This window comes from Wyeomyia smithii, chromosome 3, assembly GCF_029784165.1.
Source record: "Wyeomyia smithii strain HCP4-BCI-WySm-NY-G18 chromosome 3, ASM2978416v1, whole genome shotgun sequence".
In the NCBI taxonomy this organism is placed as follows: domain Eukaryota; kingdom Metazoa; phylum Arthropoda; class Insecta; order Diptera; family Culicidae; genus Wyeomyia; species Wyeomyia smithii.
In genome coordinates, this window is record NC_073696.1 from 131856391 (window position 1) to 131877102 (window position 20712).

A 20712-nucleotide genomic window follows, 5' to 3' on the forward strand; every position below is an offset into this window, starting at 1 on the left:
ATTTGGTGAAGACATCGTTTATCTAGGAGGCAACCCTTAGTAGTTATTAATTTCGCCCTGATTTTAGTCCTTTCCGACCACTGTGCGAGGAGTGCGCTTCAATATCATGGTCAGTATCCTGACCAGATTGGTACAGCATCAAGTATTGCACGTCTACAAATTCGATCGTGATTGTAAATAAACTTATTCTTTAGAAAACAGCGAAATACATGATTCTGTTGATGATATTTAATACAGCTTATCAATGCGCTCTTTCAAAATCCTTTTCCTTTTTCCTAAAAAGGTATATACTGCAAAAACTAAAGGTATAGAAGTGCTCAAAAGGGCCGAATGTCGTATATCACTCGACTCAGTTCGACTCAGTTCGACGAGCTGAGCATTTTCTGTATGTGTGTGTGTATGTGTGTGTGTAACGCTCTCCCAATCTCACTCGATTTTCTCAGAGATGGCTGAACCGATTTCAATGAAATTAATTGCAAATGAAAGGTCTTTTTGCCCCATAAGACCCTATTGAATTTTATTGTAATCGGATTTCTAGTTGAGAGGTTATGTATCAAAATGTAAAAATCACGAAACAACAATATCTCAGAAACTACGCAACCGATTCCAAAAGAACGGGCTACCTAAAAAACCCCTAACTTTTGAATTTTTTAAAGATTGGACATGTGGTTCAAAAGTTATGGAAAGAAACGTGTTCTCGAGACTATTTAATCTCACTCATGTTTCTCAGAGATGGCTGGACCGATTCTCATAAAATCAGTGTCAAATGGAAGGTCTACACGCAAAATTTGATGTCTTGTACAATCATTGTGTCTTCCCGATTCGCACAAATGTTGCACAGAAATCGCACAATAAATGTGTGAAACGCATAACGCAACAGTTGTACTGCGAATACATTGACATAGATTGAAATCAGAATATGTATCATATACCGACACTTTATTTCTCACATCCACGGCGTGTATCGTAGAACAACTTTATTTTAAAAAATGGGCATCGTCAAAATTTTCACCATTTAAAAATATAGCTTTTTACCTTTCATTTGGGACCCTCCGGAAAATCATTCATCGCGGGCTTTCGAACAACTTTTTTTTCATTAAAAAGTATTCTGACAGCAAAGCGTTTAACTACCGAGAGGATAGTACGGTGCTACAAATAAAAATAAAAATGCAAGAACTTTTGAAGTGACACAGTGAAGGTTGTATGTTAGTCGAGTGCAACTTTCGCTCATACTAGAATTTTGTCGAACACCCCTAAAATTTGAAGTTATGGTCAAAATGCCGGTATTTTGACCTCAGCACATGAAAATTATTTTTAATTCATTTGTTTTCCAACCGATTTTGAATGTTTTAGCCGTTTTGAAAGGGGAAAAGTGGAGTTTTCAAAACATATACAGGTTTGTACTAACTTCATCAAAATATGTTGAGTTATTCGAGCGTAAATCTAATTTTTTAAACTTCTCCACGCAAATTTTCAACTTCACTTGAAATTTGTCAGTTATTTTTGCAAGAAAAGTACTACAAGTACACTAGTAGTTTGAAACTATATTCAAAAACGATATAAAATAGAAGCTTTTGTTTGTGAATCGGCTGGTAATTCACTGAGTAACATGTTTTTCAAGGAAATCCGAATTTTTGACTTTCATCGAACAATAATATTTAGGCTGTTTATTAAACGGTGCTACAAATGGGAGAAAATGCAACAACTTCTGATGCCACCTAGTGTAGATTGTAACAAATTATAGAGCATTTAAAGTACATTTTTATAAAGATGTGTGAAAATTTGTTCTCAGATTAAAAAAAAAAAATACAATATATTTTTTTTTTTCAAATTACTCATTACACGTACACCTAAGTCATATCTATAGATTTATTTATACATTTTGAAAGCCCTATTTTTCGCCTTTGGGAACATTTATGAATGACGTAGCATTCGAGGGGGGTTTGCAGTTTTGTGACGAAATTTGTCGGGGGGAAGAGGGGGGGGATCAACCCAAACTACGTAGCAAATATGAAACTAAGAAAACTGCTACGATAGGGAGGGGTAAAAAAGCTACGTCATTTATGGATGTTCCCTTTCCAAAACGATCTCTATATAAAGAATTCATGGAAAAATGACAGAGTTGAAATTAACATGTGAACCACGGTTCAAAGGCGGAGTTTTGACAATAACTTCAAATTTTAAGGGTATTTGACAAACTTCAAGTTTGATCGTAAGTAACACACGACTAGAGCTACAACCTACACTTGGTCACATCAGAAGTACTTGCATTTTTTAAATTCATAGCACCGTAAAATAAACAGTCCAAAGATTATTTTTCGATAAGAGTGAAAAATTCTGATTTTCTTAAGAAACATATAACTCATTTGCGTGGAGAAGTTTAAAAAATTAGATTTACGCTCGAATAACTCACATATTTTAATGAAGTTAGTACAAACCTGTATTTATTTTGAAAACTGTATTTTTCTCTTTTCTAAAACGGGCTAAACATTCAAAATGGTTGGAAACCAGATGAGTTAAAAATAATTTTCATGCGCTGAGATGGAAAAGACGGCATTTTGACCATAATTTCAAATTTTAGGGGTGTTTGAAAAAATTCTAGTACGAGCGAAAGTTGCACTCGACTAAACTCACAACCTTCACTGTGTCACTTCAAAAGTTCTAGCATTTTTATTTTTATTTGTGGCACGGTACTATTCTTTCGGTAGTTAAACGCTTTGTTGTCAGAATACTTTTTGATGAAAAAAAAAAAGTTGTTCGAAAGCCCGCGATGGATGATTTTCCGGAGGGTCTCAAATGAAAGGTAAAAAGCTATATTTTCAAATGGTGAAGATTTTGGTGATGCCCATTTTTTTTAAATAAAGTTGTTCTTTTTACACGCCGTGCATCGAGTGTAGTGCTCTTTCTCTCTTGCTCGTAGATTTTCCATGTAGGTGCGACGAGACTAGATACGTCACATATAATTTGCAGGTTGCTCTTTCGCTTTTATTTCGGTTCGGGTTGCGACGCGCAAGACGATGTCTCGTCGCTTTACGAAATGAGCGAGACACCCGTGCTGTACATACTAGATGCCAGTGTTGTTAGTCTCACTCATACTGTCGATGCGTGCTTGCTGCTACTCAGGGGAGAGCGTGTGTGCAAAAGACTTGAGAAGCGTAGCATATGTCTCGTTCTCAAGCAGAAAGGAGGAGAAAGGTTTTGCTTCTCACTCGCTTTGCAAAGCTGCTTGATACCAGCTGAAACTGTTTAGGTGTAGTAGTTTGGAGGTGACAAATGCATTGAAAGTACGCTAGAGCATTAATTGCGTTATGCCCAACACGCAATCATTGTACTGGTTCCAAACCACATCAACAATTGCGCTAAAAACGCACGATTTTGTACTGGTTTCGCACCATCCAACTTTTGCGTGTAGTTGCCCCATAAGACCCTATTGATTTTTTTTTTGCAATCGGACTTTTACTTTGCCTGTTATGTTTAAAAATGTGAAATCCGGCTATGAAAAGTAAAATATTCACAAGACTACTTAAACTCACTCACATTTCTCAGAGATGGCTGAACCGATTTTCACTAAATTAGTGTCAAATGAGAGTTCCAGTTGCCTCATAACACCCTATTGAATTTCACTGTAATCGGACTGTAACTTCGTTTGTAATGTATCGAAATGTGAAAATCACGAAACATCATTATCTCAGAAACTACACAACCGATTTGAACAATATTGATATCAGATGAACGGGCTAGTTAAGGGTTAACTGATGAATTATGATTGAACGAGTGGTTTCATAATTCGTCTGCTCTATACGTTCCCATTTCATTCGATTATAATCGAACTTAAGCAACCGTTATGTATAAAATTGTAATAACAACGAAAGCCATTTTCTCAAAGATTACACGACTTATTTAACATAACTAGTGTCATACGAACGAGTTATGTCTTAAACTTATAAATAACTAACTTCATAACAACTTGATATGTGGTTCAAAAGTTATGGAACGAAAAGAAATTCAAAAACTATTTAAAACTATACCTGCTTTGATCAATAAACGTGGCATAACATAATTTAAATGTGGTATCGTACTATTTGAACGTTTCCGGTATCGCTCGTGATGAAATTGTCTGAAATTAAAAGTCATTTCTTTTATTTCGCTATTTCCTAAGCACTAACATTACGTCAAATTTCATATTTTATACTTCAATTACAACTTCAATATTTTGGAACCCAAAAAGAGAATATACTTTTATTCGATTGAAGCGTCCATGTAAATCTATTTTTACAAATAATAAGTTTGAATGAAAAAGGCTGGGTCTGACCGCTAGGTGGATTAATTTAGGTTTTTTTATTATAAACTAGCTGATACCCGTCTCGCGTCGATCCACCCTTTAGATTACAGCAACCGTGTATCTCTTAAATGTGCCATAATTCAAACAAATGTTAACCTTTGCTATTTGTATAAATGTGGCTGTATGTATTTTGCTCAAAAATCAGGTTTCTTAAAACATGTTTCTAAAGTTCTTAATTCTATAAAAACTCTTACAAATATATTCGAAAAAATAAAAATAGGCAATAAAGTTAGAAACTTGACAGCACATTCTGATATTTAGTTTATTATTTTGGCCAGCAATAACTGAAGCATCGTCCTAATCTTCAACCTAGCATGATGTGCCATGAAGAGGACCCTGGCGAAAAAATTTAAGATTACCTATTCGCGTATTTCAATTCAAAATAATTTGAGATGTGTTGTTTTACAAAAAACCCAAATTAATCCACCTAGCGGTGAGACCCAGCCTTTCTCATTCGAACTTATTATTTGTTAAAATAGATTTACACGAACACTCAAATTTTTAGAAAATAAATACACTTTGATCATTTCTGCTGGACTTATTTTTCACTCTAAATCACAATTTTTTTGGCAACCAACAACACAATTATACCGAACATTTAAAACTGAACATTCACACACATATGAACATACATACGCATGCAAATAATATGAAATAAATATGTTTCAAATATATGACGCGATTTTTTTTTTCATGGTATAATCGAAACGTCACTGTACTAATAAAGATCGAACTCGATTATATATAGACTCGATTATGTATCATTTTAAATTCCTCTATTTATAGAAGATTTTTTCTTATTTCAAATATGACTTATCTAAAGCTGAAACGTCGCAGGGAAACGTCCATAAAATACACTCGAGAAGAAGAGAGGAAGGGCTATCTGATAAAGTGTTGCCACCCATGCGATTTTTTTTAGAATCTATACAAAAGAAGAGGGTTTCGAAAATATTTATTTTTGTTTTGCGTAACCAATAGATGTTCCAAAATTATTTCATAAAATAAAAAAAGGAACCTAAAAAAATTATATTAATTAAAAGATAATGAAAACTAAAAATATCAAAATATAAATATAATAAATAAAAAAATATCAAAAAATAGATTAAAATAAGAAAATAAAATATAAAAAAAAATATTTTAAATATTTCTTCGAAATTAAGTAAAAATTATAAAAATAAATAAAAATAAATCAAAGTTAAAACCCCAAATTAATCCACCTAGCAGTGAGACCCAGCCTTTCCATTCAAACTCATTATTTGTTTATATAGATTTACAAGAACACTTCAACTTTCAGAAAAAAATACAACTTGATAATATTTGCTGGATTTCTTTATCACTCTAAATAATTTTTGGTAGACAACACCTAAACAATACCGTACATTTGAAACATAACATTCAAACACATATGAACATACATTAACACATGCAAATAACATGAAATAATTATGTTTCAAATACATGACGCGAAATTTATTTTTGATCGTGGTATAATCGAAACGTCACTGTTCTCGTATTGAGGTCCGTCTTGATTATATAAACTCAATAAAATTATATATAGACTTGATTATATATCATTCGATAAAATATCATTTTAGATTCGATTATTTATAGTATTATTTTTTTCTATTTCAAATATGACTTTTTTCAAAACTTTTGAACCACGTGTTCAATCATAATAATACATCCGTCAACCCTAGCCCGTTCATCTGATATCAAGTATTGTTCAAACCGATTGTGTAGTTTCTGAGATAATGAAGTTTAGTGATTTTCACATTTTGATACAATACAGACGAAGTTACAGTCCGATTACAATAAAATTCATATGAGGCAGCTAGACCTTCTATTTGACACTAATTTTGTGAAAATCGGTTATGCCATCTCTGAGAAAAGTGAGTGAGTTTAAGTATCTTCGCAAAATGTTTCTTTTCATAGCTAGATTTCACATTTTTGAACATAACAGGCAAAGTAAGAGTTCGATTGCAAAACAAATCAATGGGGTCTTATGGGGCAACTAGACCTTCCAATTGACACTGATTTTATGAAAATCGGTTCAGCCATCTCTGAGAAACATGAGTGAAATTAAACAGTCTCTAGAACACGTTTCTTTCAATAACTTTTGAACCACATAGGCAATCTTCGTAAAGCACAAATGTTAAGGGTTTGTAAGATAGCCAATTCTGTTCAAATTGTAGTTTCTGCGATAATGATGTTTCGTGATTTTTACATTTTGATACATATCTCTAAACTAAAAAAATCGATAAAAAATGAAATTTGATAGGGTCTTATGAGGAAAGGTCTAGTACCTTTCATTTGCAATTAATTTCACGAAAATCGTTTCGGCCATCTCTGAGACAAGTTAATGAGAATAAAAATCTGCACATACACACACACGCACACACACACACACACACACACACACACACACATACAGAAAATGCTCAGCTCGTCGAACTGAGTCGAGTGATATATGTCTCTCGGCCCTTTGGAACACTTTTATATCTTCGGTTTTGCAAGTGATTGCTATACCTTTCTAGGAGAAAGGCAAAACTCTTCTGAAGACCGTCAGGCGCTACGTTTGCAAAAAAAGTTATTCATCTCAAACATATTGAATGTCTGACGAACGGCTTATCATTGAATTTTTCCTGCAACACAGCTATAATAAATGTGATGTTGAAACTCAAAAGTAGGATGAAGTAAAAGTTTTCAGGCACATTGTACTGTGGTACAGAACGACAATTTAGGCGGAAATGGAGTTTTCGATACATTTTTGTGATTTTAGAGCCATACTTTATATGGCGAAGTTGCTTATTATAATTTGGTCTACATTTAAACTGAGGTGAAAATTAGGGTGGTCCTAGAACCAACGAAATAAACCAACTAAAATTTTTATTTGTGGAAAAATTTAATTTTATTTTCAGTAAAGTTGTAGATCACTTGATTTTAAGCAGCTTTGTTGAAGACTACTTTCTTGTAGCTCTTAAATTGACTGAATTACAGCAATTTTGCCTAGGGTGGCTCTTAAAAAACGGTTTTTTCGCTCTACTTTGTTTAATTCAATTTGCTCAGTAAAATTATGTTCAGACGACTTTTAGAGCTTTAAAAGACGCAACTTTTGGTGGCTATACTTTAACGATATCTTTTATGGGTGAAAAGCTATTAAGCTTTTAATTTTTAAAATACGCCCTTTTCAACTGTTGATATTTCTGAATGGGTCAGATGAAAAAAATATCTTCTGGTTTTATTTGAAAGAGCAACTTTTGTACTTTATCATAAAAAAAAGTTGGAGATAAGTTATTTCTTAAAATCGAATAAAATAAGTTTGAATATGATCATTTTCAGTTGAAAAAGTAAGGTTTTTACAGCCTAGTTTTTTTATTTGATAAAACTGATGTACATATGCTTCGGTAAAGTTGAAAGTGAACCAATTTAAGATAACTTTGCAATAAAAAAATTCGTATCTCTTGACCTGACTGATAGATAGTAGCATTACCATATCTGATAAATTAACGATTTTTCATGTAACTAGTATTTTACGCTTAACCTCGCGTCTGATTTTTCGGCAAAATTCTCTATATACTGTTTTCAAAACTTCTGAAGATGTACATTTTGAAGTAAAGATGTGTTGGTGAATTTTCGTCACCACTCCAGGCTCGAATTCGAACTATGGAGCTTTTATTAACTATCAGCTATCGTTTGACACTGCCGAAGCCTTCATGGCGTGTCAGCAAGAGTAATACCATACTGAAAGACCGTCAGGCTTCTATCCGACTGGCTCTTGAAGAGCATTTAGGGCTGAGGCTAAACAAACCACTTCCGGGGGGAGATAACTCGAACGACGGCAACACTGCCCGTCGCCTTTTTAGCGAGGTTGACGCAGTTGCTGAAATAACAGGACTAAATAAAAATATTCTGTTCAGATCTGGGATCCTTCTCACAGTAGTCAATAGCAACAGAGAAATCGACATTGAGGCTTTCGAAGCTTTTGCCAGGGAAACTCACGAAATTTATCGTGAATTATATGATTGGTATATACTTTCTCCTACAGTGCATAAACTTTTATTACACAGTAGTAATATAATGAGAACCGCTGCATTGCCACTGGGAATGTTGAGTGAAGAAGCCCAGGAGACCCGCAACAAGTGCATCAGAAAGTTTCGAGAACACCACTCAAGAAAATTCAGCCGCATCGTGAACATTGAAGACGTTTTCAAGAGGCTTCTGCTAACATCCGATCCCGTCATTTCGCTAAACAACCGACGTACTGCCCAATGCGAAAGTTTGTCACATCTACCAACAGAAGCACGAAAATTGATTAAACATTAAAACTTTCTTTTCAAAATAACGAACATTAAATTTTGCCAATTATGCATAAACGGAAGAGAAAAGTATTTTTTTGCATTGCTTACAGCAATTTCATCATTTTGTAACTGCCGAAAGTTATTTTAAAGATTGTGTCGTAAATAAATTTTAATATTTTGAATTTTTTTTTAATTGAAGATACGTATACAAATTTTATTGAAAATCAAATGAGACGTAATTCTACGTAAAAAGTTTTGAAAATTAGCTTATCTTCAATTTTACCGAAGAATATGTACATCAGTTTTATCAAATAAAAAAACTAGGCTGTAAAAACCTTACTTTTTCGACTGAAAATGATCATATTCAAACTTATTTTATTCGATTTTAAGAAATAACTTATCTTCAATTTTTTTTATGATAAAGTACAAAAGTTGCTCTTTCAAATAAAACCAGAAGATATTTTTTTCATCTGCCCCATTCAGAGATATCAACAGTTGAAGAGGGCGTATTTTAAAAATTAAAAGCTTAATAGCTTTCCACCCATAAAAGATATCGTTAAAGTATAGCCACCAAAAGTTGCGTTTTTTAAAGCTCTAAAAGTCGTCTGAACATAATTTTACTGAGAAAACTGTTTTTTAAGAGCCACCCTAGGCAAAATTGCTCTAATTCAGTCAATTTAAGAGCTACAAGAAAGTAGTCTTCAACAAAGCTGCTTAAAATCAAGTGATCTACAACTTTACTGAAAATAAAATTAAATTTTTCCACAAATAAAAATTTTAGTTGGTTTATTTCGTCGGTTCTAGGACCACCCTAATTTTCACCTCAGTTTAAATGTAGTCCAAATTAAAATAAGCAACTTCGCCATATAAAGTATGGCTTTAAAATCACAAAAATGTATCGAAAACTCCATTTCCGCCTAGATTGTCGTTCTGTACCACTGTGCATTGTGGGTAATGTCAATATTTATTTAAAATGTACTACAAAATCACTACAAAATTTGATTATACTTTTACCCATCTCACGTCATTCAATCGCTTTGTTATCGCTACTTAAAAACACTCTTTAATTATTTGGAATGTTGTCAGATCAAAACCCAAAAAAACCTTTTATTTCATTCTATTTAAAAAAAATTAAATCGTTTAAAAAACTTAAAGGGTATGTGACTAGGCGCACAAACGTATGCTTGACGTGGGACAATGGTAAGACAAAGCAAACCTTTTCTATTGTTGATATTGTTCCCCACGTAAGAAAAAACGTGCTTTGCACCATCTCTCTTTCATTCTTTCATCGGCCTTACTGCCGTGAATCATAATCACCTGACATCCCGCTCGGATTCGTGCTGAAGGATGTCGGAAGACTATAGGCTGTCATTTGCGACAGCTTGGAAGAACCAACATTCATAACGAGATGAAAAATAACAGCCCGTTTGGAGTTACATGTGTGCTGTCGTCAGTTGCTGTCGGACTGTTTATCGAACGTGTGGGGAGCAGAGAGAGCTGTGCAATACAATGAGAGCCGGATCAGTTGAAAATTTGTTGTCATTGTATTGCAGTCATTTTCATTACACTGGTTCCACGTCAGGAAAAAAAAACAAAACAAAACAAATTTACAAATCCGTTCGATATGATGAAAAAAACACTTAGGTTGTATATACCTAAACCGCCAATCTACCAGTTGTAGATACCTAAAAATCACTAAAAGTAAGGATCCATTTATTATCTTACTAGCTGACCCGGCTAACTTTTTTTTCTTTTTCAAAATATTTTAAACATTCCAAATTAATTGATTCATTGCGATTTGTTTATAATCTGCAAATGCACGACGAATCGAATATTGAATACGATCAAAGTCAAAAGGGGCCATCCACATACCACGTGGACAGATTTTTAACGATTTTGACCCCCCCCCTCCCCCTCCGTGGACAACTGCCCATATAAATTCTAAAAAAAATTGTATGGACCGTGGACATTAGCTGTCAACGTGGTATGTGGATGGCCCCAAAGACAAATCGTTTAAAATGATTGATTTCATCAGATTCTGTAGATCATCTCGATTCTGAAAATATCCATATTGAGTATTATTCGGTTATTTTCGGCTGTTTTTCAGAAACCGAAAAACGCTATCTTGGTATTCAAAATGGTATCTGGGGTCGATTTGCGGCTTCAGTGCATCATTACGTTTCCGAAAATTCCTATGTTTGGTGGTTTTTGGTTACTTTCGGTTATTTTTCAGAAACTGGAAGACGCCATCTTGGCATCAGAATGCCATTTAGAGATTTTTTGGCCTTTGAGCGTCATTATGGTTCCAGAAACACCCATATTGGGTGGTATTTGGTCAAGTTCAGCTGTTTTCCAGGAACCGGAAGTTTCCATCTTAAATTAAAAAATGGCGTCTGGAGTCGAATTTTGACTCCCGTGCATCATTTAGATCATTTTGTATTCCGTATAAACTGGTTGAAATATCTGTTTGAATTGTCTGGAGACCTCTCCCCTTTCCAGAGTACGGAGAAGTGCCAAACCAATATAGAGATTTATGTTCGATTTGTATATTGTCGATTGCGGGAGAATTTATCTCCCAAGATGCATGAAAAACGCCGTAGAAGTGCGCGGGTATAACCAATCATGTTGGTGTCTTCTACAAAAAGTGCGCAAATCCAATTTCCGCACTTTTTGTTAGAGATATTACCGCGATTCGACGTACCCGCGCACTTCTACAAGAATTTTCCGCGAGAAAATTTGTCGCAATCAACAATAAGAACCCTTCCTTTAAGAGAGAGAGAGGAGTGCCGAACCAGCACTAAAATATTTTTTTGTTCCCAAAAACCTCCACCTGCCAAATTTGGTTCCATTTACTTTGTTAGTTCTGGAGTTGTGAAGAAATATGTGTTTCATTTGTATGGGAGCCCTCTCTTTCAGAAGAGGGAGGGGTGTCGAACCATCATGAACATATTTTTTACCTCTAAAAACCTTCACATGCAAAATTTGGTTGTATTTGCTTGATTGGTTCTTAAGTTAAGTTGTGCGAGATTTGTGTTTCATCTGAAAGGGATCCCTCCATTCCTAAAGAGGAAGGGATGTTGAACCACCATGAAAATATTTTTTGGCTTTAAAAACTTTTACATGCCAAATATGGTTCCATTCACTTGATTAGTTCTCGAGATGTGAAGACATTTGTGTTTCCTTTGTATGAGTCTATAAGCGGGAGGGTCCTCAAACCATCCTGGAAATATTTTTTGGCTTTGAAACTTTTACATATCAAATGTGGTTCCATTTACTTGATTAGCTCTCGAGATGTGCAGAATTTTATGTTTCATTTGTATGGGATCCCTCCCTTGCGGGAGAGGGAGGTGTGTCGAGCCACTTTGGACATATTTGTTACCCCTTAAAACATTCGTATGCCAAATTTGGTTGTATTTGCTCGATTGGTTCTCGTTTCTCGAGCTGTTAAAAAAATTGTTTTTCAGTTGTATCAGACCCCTCCCTTCCAGAGAAGGGAGAGGTATCGAACCACCATTGAAATATTTTCTACCTCTAAAAACATTTACAAGCCACAAGTTGGTTCCATTTACTGGATTAGTTCTTGAGATGTGCAGAAATTTGTGTTTCATTTGTATGGGACCCCTCCCTTCCAGAATAGGGAGGGGTCTCGAACTATCTTAGTAAACTTTCCCGGCCCCTAAAACTCCTATATACAAAATCTCACGCAGATCGGTGCCGCAGTTTCCGAGCCTATATGGATCAGACAGACAGGGCTGGACAAATATCCAAAATTCGGATCAATCGGATATCCGGATATTATCCGACAGGATATCCGGATTTTCGGATAGTCGGATATCCGGATATTGTATCCGAACATAGTTTAATGAGAAATTTGTAAATAAATACTTACAAGGGGATGGGGGATTGTGGAAAAAGCCATTTTTCGCGCTACATTTCATTCGAACGGGCCTAAAAGATAGAAAAAAAAATCCGGATATCCGGATAATATATCCGGACATCCGACTATTCGATTATCCGTATCCGGTTAAAAGTCCCAGCACTAGTTGGTAGCTTGTTTCAAATAGATGGGATACTGGATGTCGTTATAATCAGCTAACTGTAGTAAAGTTTAACGTGCCAGATAGGGAACAAAAGCTGTACCATAAGTGATAGTGTGTGGTTGAAGGTAGTGGAGGTATAATAATAAGATGTCTGCAAGGCATATTTTCGAACATGTAGTTTAACGAAAATTTTTCAACCTTGAGAATTAGTCGAATCAAGATCAGAAAGTTATACATATTTCATATGTTTTGCTCATAGGAACACAACATGAAACTGAAAACCTGCATAATCGTAACAATTCGAACAATGAAAAACTCACCGATATTCAGATAACTAGATATCTCCAGCAGAATCCAGAATTTTTGGATACTTTTATTATGGATGAGATACAATTGGAGCAAGTTGAAAGATGGATGATACGGAAAACGCAAAGAATTCGAAAAATTCCTCAACAAACAGGAAAAAATGGACGAAAAACTAGTCTCAGTCGTTGGAAATTTTGCGTTCATGCTGACAAACGACAAATGCTTCAGGATTTGATAAATTCTCTACAACTGAGACCCACGAAAATGCACGTCTTGTGGGAACTAGCTTCTTGCATATGTTCTGCAGTAAATGCTGATGGATTTCGGCTCTACCTTACCGATGCAGAGGCCGAATCTCTTCACCTTTGTTTAAGTAACAACTTTATTGATGAAAATGGTGAACCAAAGCCACTGCGTATTAAATCAGATGCAGCAATTCCAAACTTTGTTGCAAAAAGTAGAGAACCGATTCGTTTCTCTAGAGGAGATTGTGATCATCGATTCGAACCTACGATTCTAGACAAGGTAATTAAAAAAAAATATACCCAAACTAAATAATTACTCATATGTTCCGATTTTGCAGAGTGAAATGGCGCATGTAATGTGTCAACCTATAGTATATCCTGATGGATCGTTGGTGGCAGTTCTTGAGTTGTGGCGACGTGATTGCGGTTCTCCTTTCTACGAAGAGGACGAGGAAATAGGATGCAGTTATCTGGTCTGGGGAGGGATTGCTATTCACTACGCCCATTTGAACTTGGTCGGATTAAAACATCGAAAGCTCAACGATTTTCTGTTAGCAGTTGTAAAGTCTATTTTCCAAGATATGGTGAGCATGGATATGCTTGTTTCAAAAATAATGAACTTTGCTCAGAGATTAGTGGACGCAGATCGTGCTTCCCTGTTTCTTGTAGATTCAAAAAACAAAGAGCTTTATGCTACAATATTTGACATTGGCTGTGAGGACAAAATTTCGAGTGGAGAAAACGGTAATGAAAATAATACTGTACCTAAGGAGATACGATTCCCTATAGGAACAGGTATAGCAGGACAAGTGGCCATGACCGGTGAAATTTTAAATATTATCGATGCGTATGCTGATACTAGATTTAATCGATCAATTGATCAATTAACTGGTTACAAGACAGAAACAATTTTATGTATGCCAATTTTCATACGAGGAAGCGTGATTGGAGTTGTTCAAATGATTAACAAACGTACAGGATACTTTACTAAGGAAGATGAAGAAGCATTTGAAATGTTTGCAGTCTATTGCGGCTTGGGTAACTATAAACATATTCATTCATTACATAAGGCAAATACATTGAAAAAATTCGCAGCTTTACATCATGCAAAACTATTCGACAAAATACGTCGTTCGGAACAAAAATACCGTGTAGCTTTGGAAGTACTGAGCTACCATAACACTTGTTCAGAACAAGAAGTAGATAAATGCCTTACTGTTGGTATACCTAAAAAAATACCAGGCATCGATTCCTACGACTTTAGTCCATTCGAAATCAACGACTTTCAAAAGGCTTTATATAGTGTTTATATGTTTAAGGATTTATTTGGTTTGGGTCGATTTGACAAAACTAATTTGATACGATTCACATTAACTGTAAAAAAAAACTACCGGCGAGTACCATATCATAACTGGACCCATGGTTTTTCGGTGGCTAATACTATGTATAGTATTATAAAAAATTGCAGTTCAATATTTCGACCCAATGAGGTAAGTCGTCGTAAATTGAATTCGTTCGTGTGTTATGATATGTTTATCATAAATTTTACCTTGTTTTTCCAATTGTATATCATTACATTTTACTTTATTTTTCGACAATTTATGATTAATTTTTATATCCTCAATCTTGAATTACTTTTAATAGGAGTGTCCAGTTTAAATAATTTAGGTATTTTAATACTATTCGAATTATATATAGCACATAATACTTATGAAACTATCGACACATTCTGAAAAATATTATTCTGATACGTTTCTTTCTGCTGAGGGTTTAATTAACGGTTCTTGGTCAGTCGGTTTTAAAAACGGTTTAAAGCCAAATGCAAAATGGGTTAAAAACGGGACACTTGGGAACATTGGTTTTCGAACATTTTTACTACCCAAAGTAAAGCAAACAAACAATTATTCATTGCTTTGATGAACATGGCCCATTCTGTATGAAAAATACTTTGCTAAAGACGAAGCGTTACGCAGTAGAGTATGATTTTTAGAAATAAGATTGTTAAATTTGTTACAGAGAAGTTCGAAATTTTGTCTAACAATTATCTCTGTCGTGGGCGACAGAGTGTTGACGTAAGTGCCAGAAGAACAATATCGCTCCAGAAGCGAGCGATTTGCCATACCTCAACATCACTTCTATGCAAAATGACGTGGACGTCACTCCTTTTTTTTTTATTCATTTTAGCCATTCAACAATATTTTTGAAAATGGCAACAAGTGTCTTGAAGTGGGTTATCTATACTATAATGATAAGTAAAAAAGAAATCCTAAATCCAAAAAACGGTACAAAATGGCAGAAGACGAGACGGTTAGGAATGGTCGAAAAATCAGTACTGTCCCGTAAGGATGGAAAATAAACTGTTCAAGTGATAGTTAATTAGTAGTCCAAACTGATTACCGTTTTCGATAGTTTAAAAAAACATGTAGTGAAAAATTTTCGCTTGCGTTTACTTGAATTGGTCTGTTTCTTTTCACGCTATCGTGTTTTTTTTCATATGTGTATCTGTACTTTATGCACAAATCGGGAGGCTAATTTTCTTCGTTTGAAATAATTTAGAAAGAATGAAAGTTGGATGCTCTACGGGGTATTTTCTTCTAAAGGGTGATTTTTTTGCTTTTTGGTTTTTCGTGTATTCAGATTTGACAGTTCACGCGGGAATTCTGACAGCTGTCAAAGTCTAATGTATTCAGTTTGGTTTGCCATTTCACCATGAACAGATTACGCCTGAACAACGCTTACAAATAATCGAATTTTTGAGCCTTAGAACAACTTGCCGAAAATACACTTTTTTACCGAAAAATTGTGTTTAATGACGAAGCTCATTTCTGGTTAAATGGGTTTGTTAATAAGCAAAATTGCCGCATTTGGATCGAAGAGCAACCAGAGGCAATACAAGAATCGCCAATGCACCCAGAAAAATAGGTGCGGTTTATACTTCTGGTGCGGTCCGTACTTCTTCAAAGATGATCAAAATCGTAACGTTACGGTCAATGGCGCTCGCTATCGCGCGATGATTTCAGATTTTTTTTTTTGCCGGAAATGGAGAAGCTGGGTCTTGTTGACATGTGGTTTCAGCAAGATGGAGCAACGTGCCTCACATCGCGCGAATCAATGGACATATAGCGGAATGAGTTCGGTGAGCAATTCATCTTACGAAATGGACCGGTGAATTGGCCGCCAAGATCATGCGATTTAACACCGCTAGATTATTTTTTGTGGGGCTCCCTTAAGTCTCTCGTCTATGCGGATAAGCCAACAACAATTCCAGCCTTGGAAGACAACATTACACGCGTTATTCGCGAGATACCAGCCGAAATGCTCGAAAAAGTGACCCAGAATTGGACTTTTCGTATGGACCATTTAAAATGTAGCCGTGGCCAACATTTGAATGAAATTATTTTCAAAAAGTAAATGGCATAAACCATTTTATCGGCTCAAATAAAGGTTTCATAAAGTTTTGTAATTTTTATGCGTTTTTTAAAGAAAAACCAATTTTTTTAAAAATCACCCTTTAGATATAAAAATCTAGAGATAAGCATTGTAGTGTATTTCGGAAAATCTTTTTTGTGATATCTTTGAAGTATATGCGAGATTGAGACTCGAATTGTTTTATACTTTGCAGCTTTCAACCAACAAGGAAAGAATGTTCGAGAGACTAATTTGTTGCTTTCTGATGTTTGAAAAGATGTATGGGAAAGTAGGTAAAGACGGACACTGCGGGTAAAACGGACAATTTAAATGTTTCACAAACTAGAATGTAATACCTTCTATATAGTGTGTTAATACTTGTGAGATGCATTGTCGGTTTCCAGCAAGCAAACTGTTAAATTTATAACTAAAACAAAGAATATTATCGTGAACGCGCTATTTGATGTAATTTTCATTCCACGGAAAAAAATAGTGGAAAACTCGTGTTTTCATTTGTTCCCGATAGTAAAGTGTTTAATTAGTCTTTCCTCGGTTTTCTAGTGAAAATCCAGCAGATTTTCGATGTTCCGGTACAAAGCTACGATCGTTTGAAAAATTTACAGCTAGCTCGAGCAAGACGGACGCTAAGGCAGGGGAACATCCATAAATGACAGAGAATTCGAGGGGGAAGAGGGGTGGGTTTGCAGTTTTGCGACGAAATGTGATGCGGGGAAGGGTGGGGGGTCAATCGAAGCTACGTAGCAAATATGAAGCTAAGGAAAAAAAATTGATTTGTTTCAATTGTTCTTCTTGTTCATTTATGGTAAAATGCATGTTTTTTGATAGGAAAATTTGCGAAAAAAAATGTTCCCGGTGGGAAGGGGGGGGGGGTGGTTGTTATAAAGCTGCGTTATTATCTAGAGGGGGGTCTGACTTTGTGACGAAATGCTACGATGGGGGAGGCTTTTTTTCTGTGTGAACTCATCACTGCGACCACAGTTCAGATCTATTGTGATGAAGGGAGGAGGGTTCAAAAAACCTAAAAAAACCTACGTCATTTATGCATGCTCCCTAGGGAAGGATGGATACACGAATTTTCCAAGAGTTTTCACATGTAATATCGGTTGTGTACTACAGATGTTTACAAAGTAATCACTTAGAGCAAGCGCACCGGTGAGTTGCCATTTGAGTTGCTATTTTCACAACGCTGGCCGTTGCTATTTTGGATAGCAACCGATTTTCGCACCGGTCGTTGCTAATGGGGATTACCAATTCCACTATTTCTTTTTCACACCGGCAGTTGTCAATTTCTGAAGACCGTCACTAGCCAGCGTTGGCAAAATGTTTGTTTGTGATGTATTTCGCATATTTTTTGCGGATCTAGTAATAACCAACTTATCCGTCAGTCAATCGTTTCCGGAATAATCTACGTTCATAAAATCTACTTCATAAAATCTTCATAAAATGTTCCCTCCATTTCACATAACTTTGTTTCCGTTTCCCAAGTTATCGATAACATAATTCTTTTGCAGATTTTTTTACTTGTGCGTACATAAATTTTTTCATCCTTATATGTTTATTTAAAGTAATTCCGTAAAATTGGGCACGTCCCGCAACGTTGGCTTAAATGACTATTCTACTGAAAGCTGGCGTACTGTCATTAGTTGTATTCTGTATTTCATGCTGTCTCGGTTCCCACAGTTTGCTATTGTTATTTGAAAATTTGCCGCCAAAAAGAACTTAAATATAGAACGCGTAAATTGTTTTCGATTATTTGATTGATTCTAGTGATGAAGAAAGTGATTTCGCAAAACAAATTTCCTTATACGCGATTAAGAAAATAGTTTTTGGAAAGATTCGGGGCGACTCTCAGCCTAGTAAATACCCAAAAAACCGCCATACGGAGGAAGGTGCCATCAAGCGTTTTAACAACGGTCTATACCGATGACTATTTCCAACGCCGCTTTCGAACGCATCTTAGGTTATTTTCGAAGATTGAAACAGCGGTAAAGGAGAAAAATGGTTTTTTATACAACGACCGAACGAAACGGGAAAATAGTTGGTTATACTCCCGAGCAGATTTGCTTAAACCTTCCAGGTTTATTGGATTATATTGGCCAATCTTGTGAGGATTTGAGCTTTTCGCATCGTTTAGGTTGCAGACCAAAATGCCAACCAAAATGGTCATCTCAATAAAAAACCTATACAAAATGTTTACTTGCCCGAAAAAACACCTTGTGCAAAATCAAGCTCAATCGGAAATAAAATTGAGTAGTGGTTCACGCCGACACTTGCGTCCTACGACGTGTTTAACAAGCGAGGCAAAACACTTCGTCTTCCGAGGCCGACCAATTGAGTCCGCATTTAAAACACTCATCATCTTCGTAATATTATTACGAACATTCACTATCGAGCACAAAAAAAACAACAGTTTGACATTTCATCAAATGATCGCGTTGCCAAATTTAATAACTCGCTACTACCCGAGGTGGGGATTGCTATTTCCCAAACCAACATACGAACGCCCGGTGCGGTTGCCGCGTTATGGTGGGAGTTGCCAAACTAGCTTTAGAAACTTCAATTTAGCCACTGGTGGGCTTGCTCTTAGCAGTTAAAACAGGCCATATAGGCCGTGAATTTTTGTCTTCATTCTAACCCACCCTCCCGAACTATCCATGGACTCTAATAACGTAGAGTTGTGTATGGCCATCACTTAACACATAAATCAAAAGAATACGTAACGTACATCTTTTTAATGAATGTCCGCCTTTACCATCGTAGTATCGATCTTACCCAGCGCATGTGTCCGTCTTTTCCAACCATGTCAAAAAACAACAATTTGTAGACATATTTTTAAAAACCCAAAACACATAGAACTTGGAGGAAATTCACTAATAACAAAATAATTATGACAACAAATGATCTTAAGTTTCAATTTGTATCACTAATGCGATCTAAATAGCAATACCTGAGTAATTATCTAGGTTAAACCTTTGAGTCCGTCTTTACCTACTTTCCCTCAGGTATGGTTTACAGAACGAATTTATGATTTAAGAATATTACAAAATCATTATCATTATTATGAGTCCAATTGCAAAGCATATTGTGCATCATATCATATGGTAGATTTAATTTTGGACACCATTGCAAAAATTGCAGCATAAAATTATTGAACTGAAAATAATCGGAGAAAGAATTTCCTTTTATGGAAAACGAAAATTGTCGGTATTCATTCTTCTGTAATTATTATTAACGATTGTTTTTCTGTAACTAAGCAACCGTATAATTGTTGATAAATTAAAACTAACAAACTAACAACTAACAAATCCATGCAATGAAACGTCGGAAGTGATTCTCCGAGTAAGTGATTTTTTCTATTCTTGCTGTCCCGTTCAAAACTTGGTTAGTGACTTGGTCACTTTTTTCAAGCTGGTCACTCAAAAGTCACTTTTTTCATCAAAAAGTCACTAAAGTTACTTTTTTCCGAAAAATAGTCACTAAAGTCACTTTTTTACCAACTTGACTAGCCCTCATCAGCCCTGCTTTTTGAATAAAATTTTTGATGCCAAATATCTCAGATATGTATGATACGTCGAGATCTGTTCTCTCAAAAAAAAATTTTTTTAGGAATAACCGACTTTCTGGCACTAAGAGAAAATTTTCGAAACGGAAGAGTGAACTGAATTTAACATAAAAGATTTGAATGCAATTCCTTATACGGCCAAATACCGATCGCCAATAGTGTTGCTTTGCAAAAACTTAAAGTTTGATAAGTCGCAAGCAAGGTTTCGCTACCATTTTTATTCTAGCCTGTGTCTCTGGAAGGGTACTTACCCCACGGTTCCCCTCGATTAATCCGGAACAACGGAAAATTTCGAAATGTCTTCTACTGTCCTAAAAACTATGATAAATTTGTGATCTTTTGAAAAAGGTTCGATCAAAATCGGTTCAAATCTCGTTGAATGGCAGGTAAAATAATTTTCATTTTTTCGGCTGCGGAGGGGTTGGGTACGCAAGTGTTAAAGTGCTCGATATCGGAACGAAAAGATAGGTCTGGATTTTGGTCTTGTCCG

At 35.5% G+C, this 20712-nt stretch overlaps 1 protein-coding gene across 12 annotated transcripts in view; it reads left to right on the forward strand.

The window, feature by feature from the left end:
• The window catches only part of LOC129726999 (probable 3',5'-cyclic phosphodiesterase pde-5), a 109282-nt gene that overhangs the window by 63993 nt on the left and 24577 nt on the right, over positions 1-20712 (forward strand). For all 12 annotated transcript variants that reach the window (XM_055684340.1, XM_055684330.1, XM_055684341.1 and 9 more), the window contains 3 exons: positions 12940-13511; positions 13570-14269; positions 14327-14721. In XM_055684340.1, the coding sequence (XP_055540315.1) occupies positions 12940-13511; positions 13570-14269; positions 14327-14721 (1667 nt within the window). The remainder of the gene's footprint in view (positions 1-12939; positions 13512-13569; positions 14270-14326; positions 14722-20712) is intronic.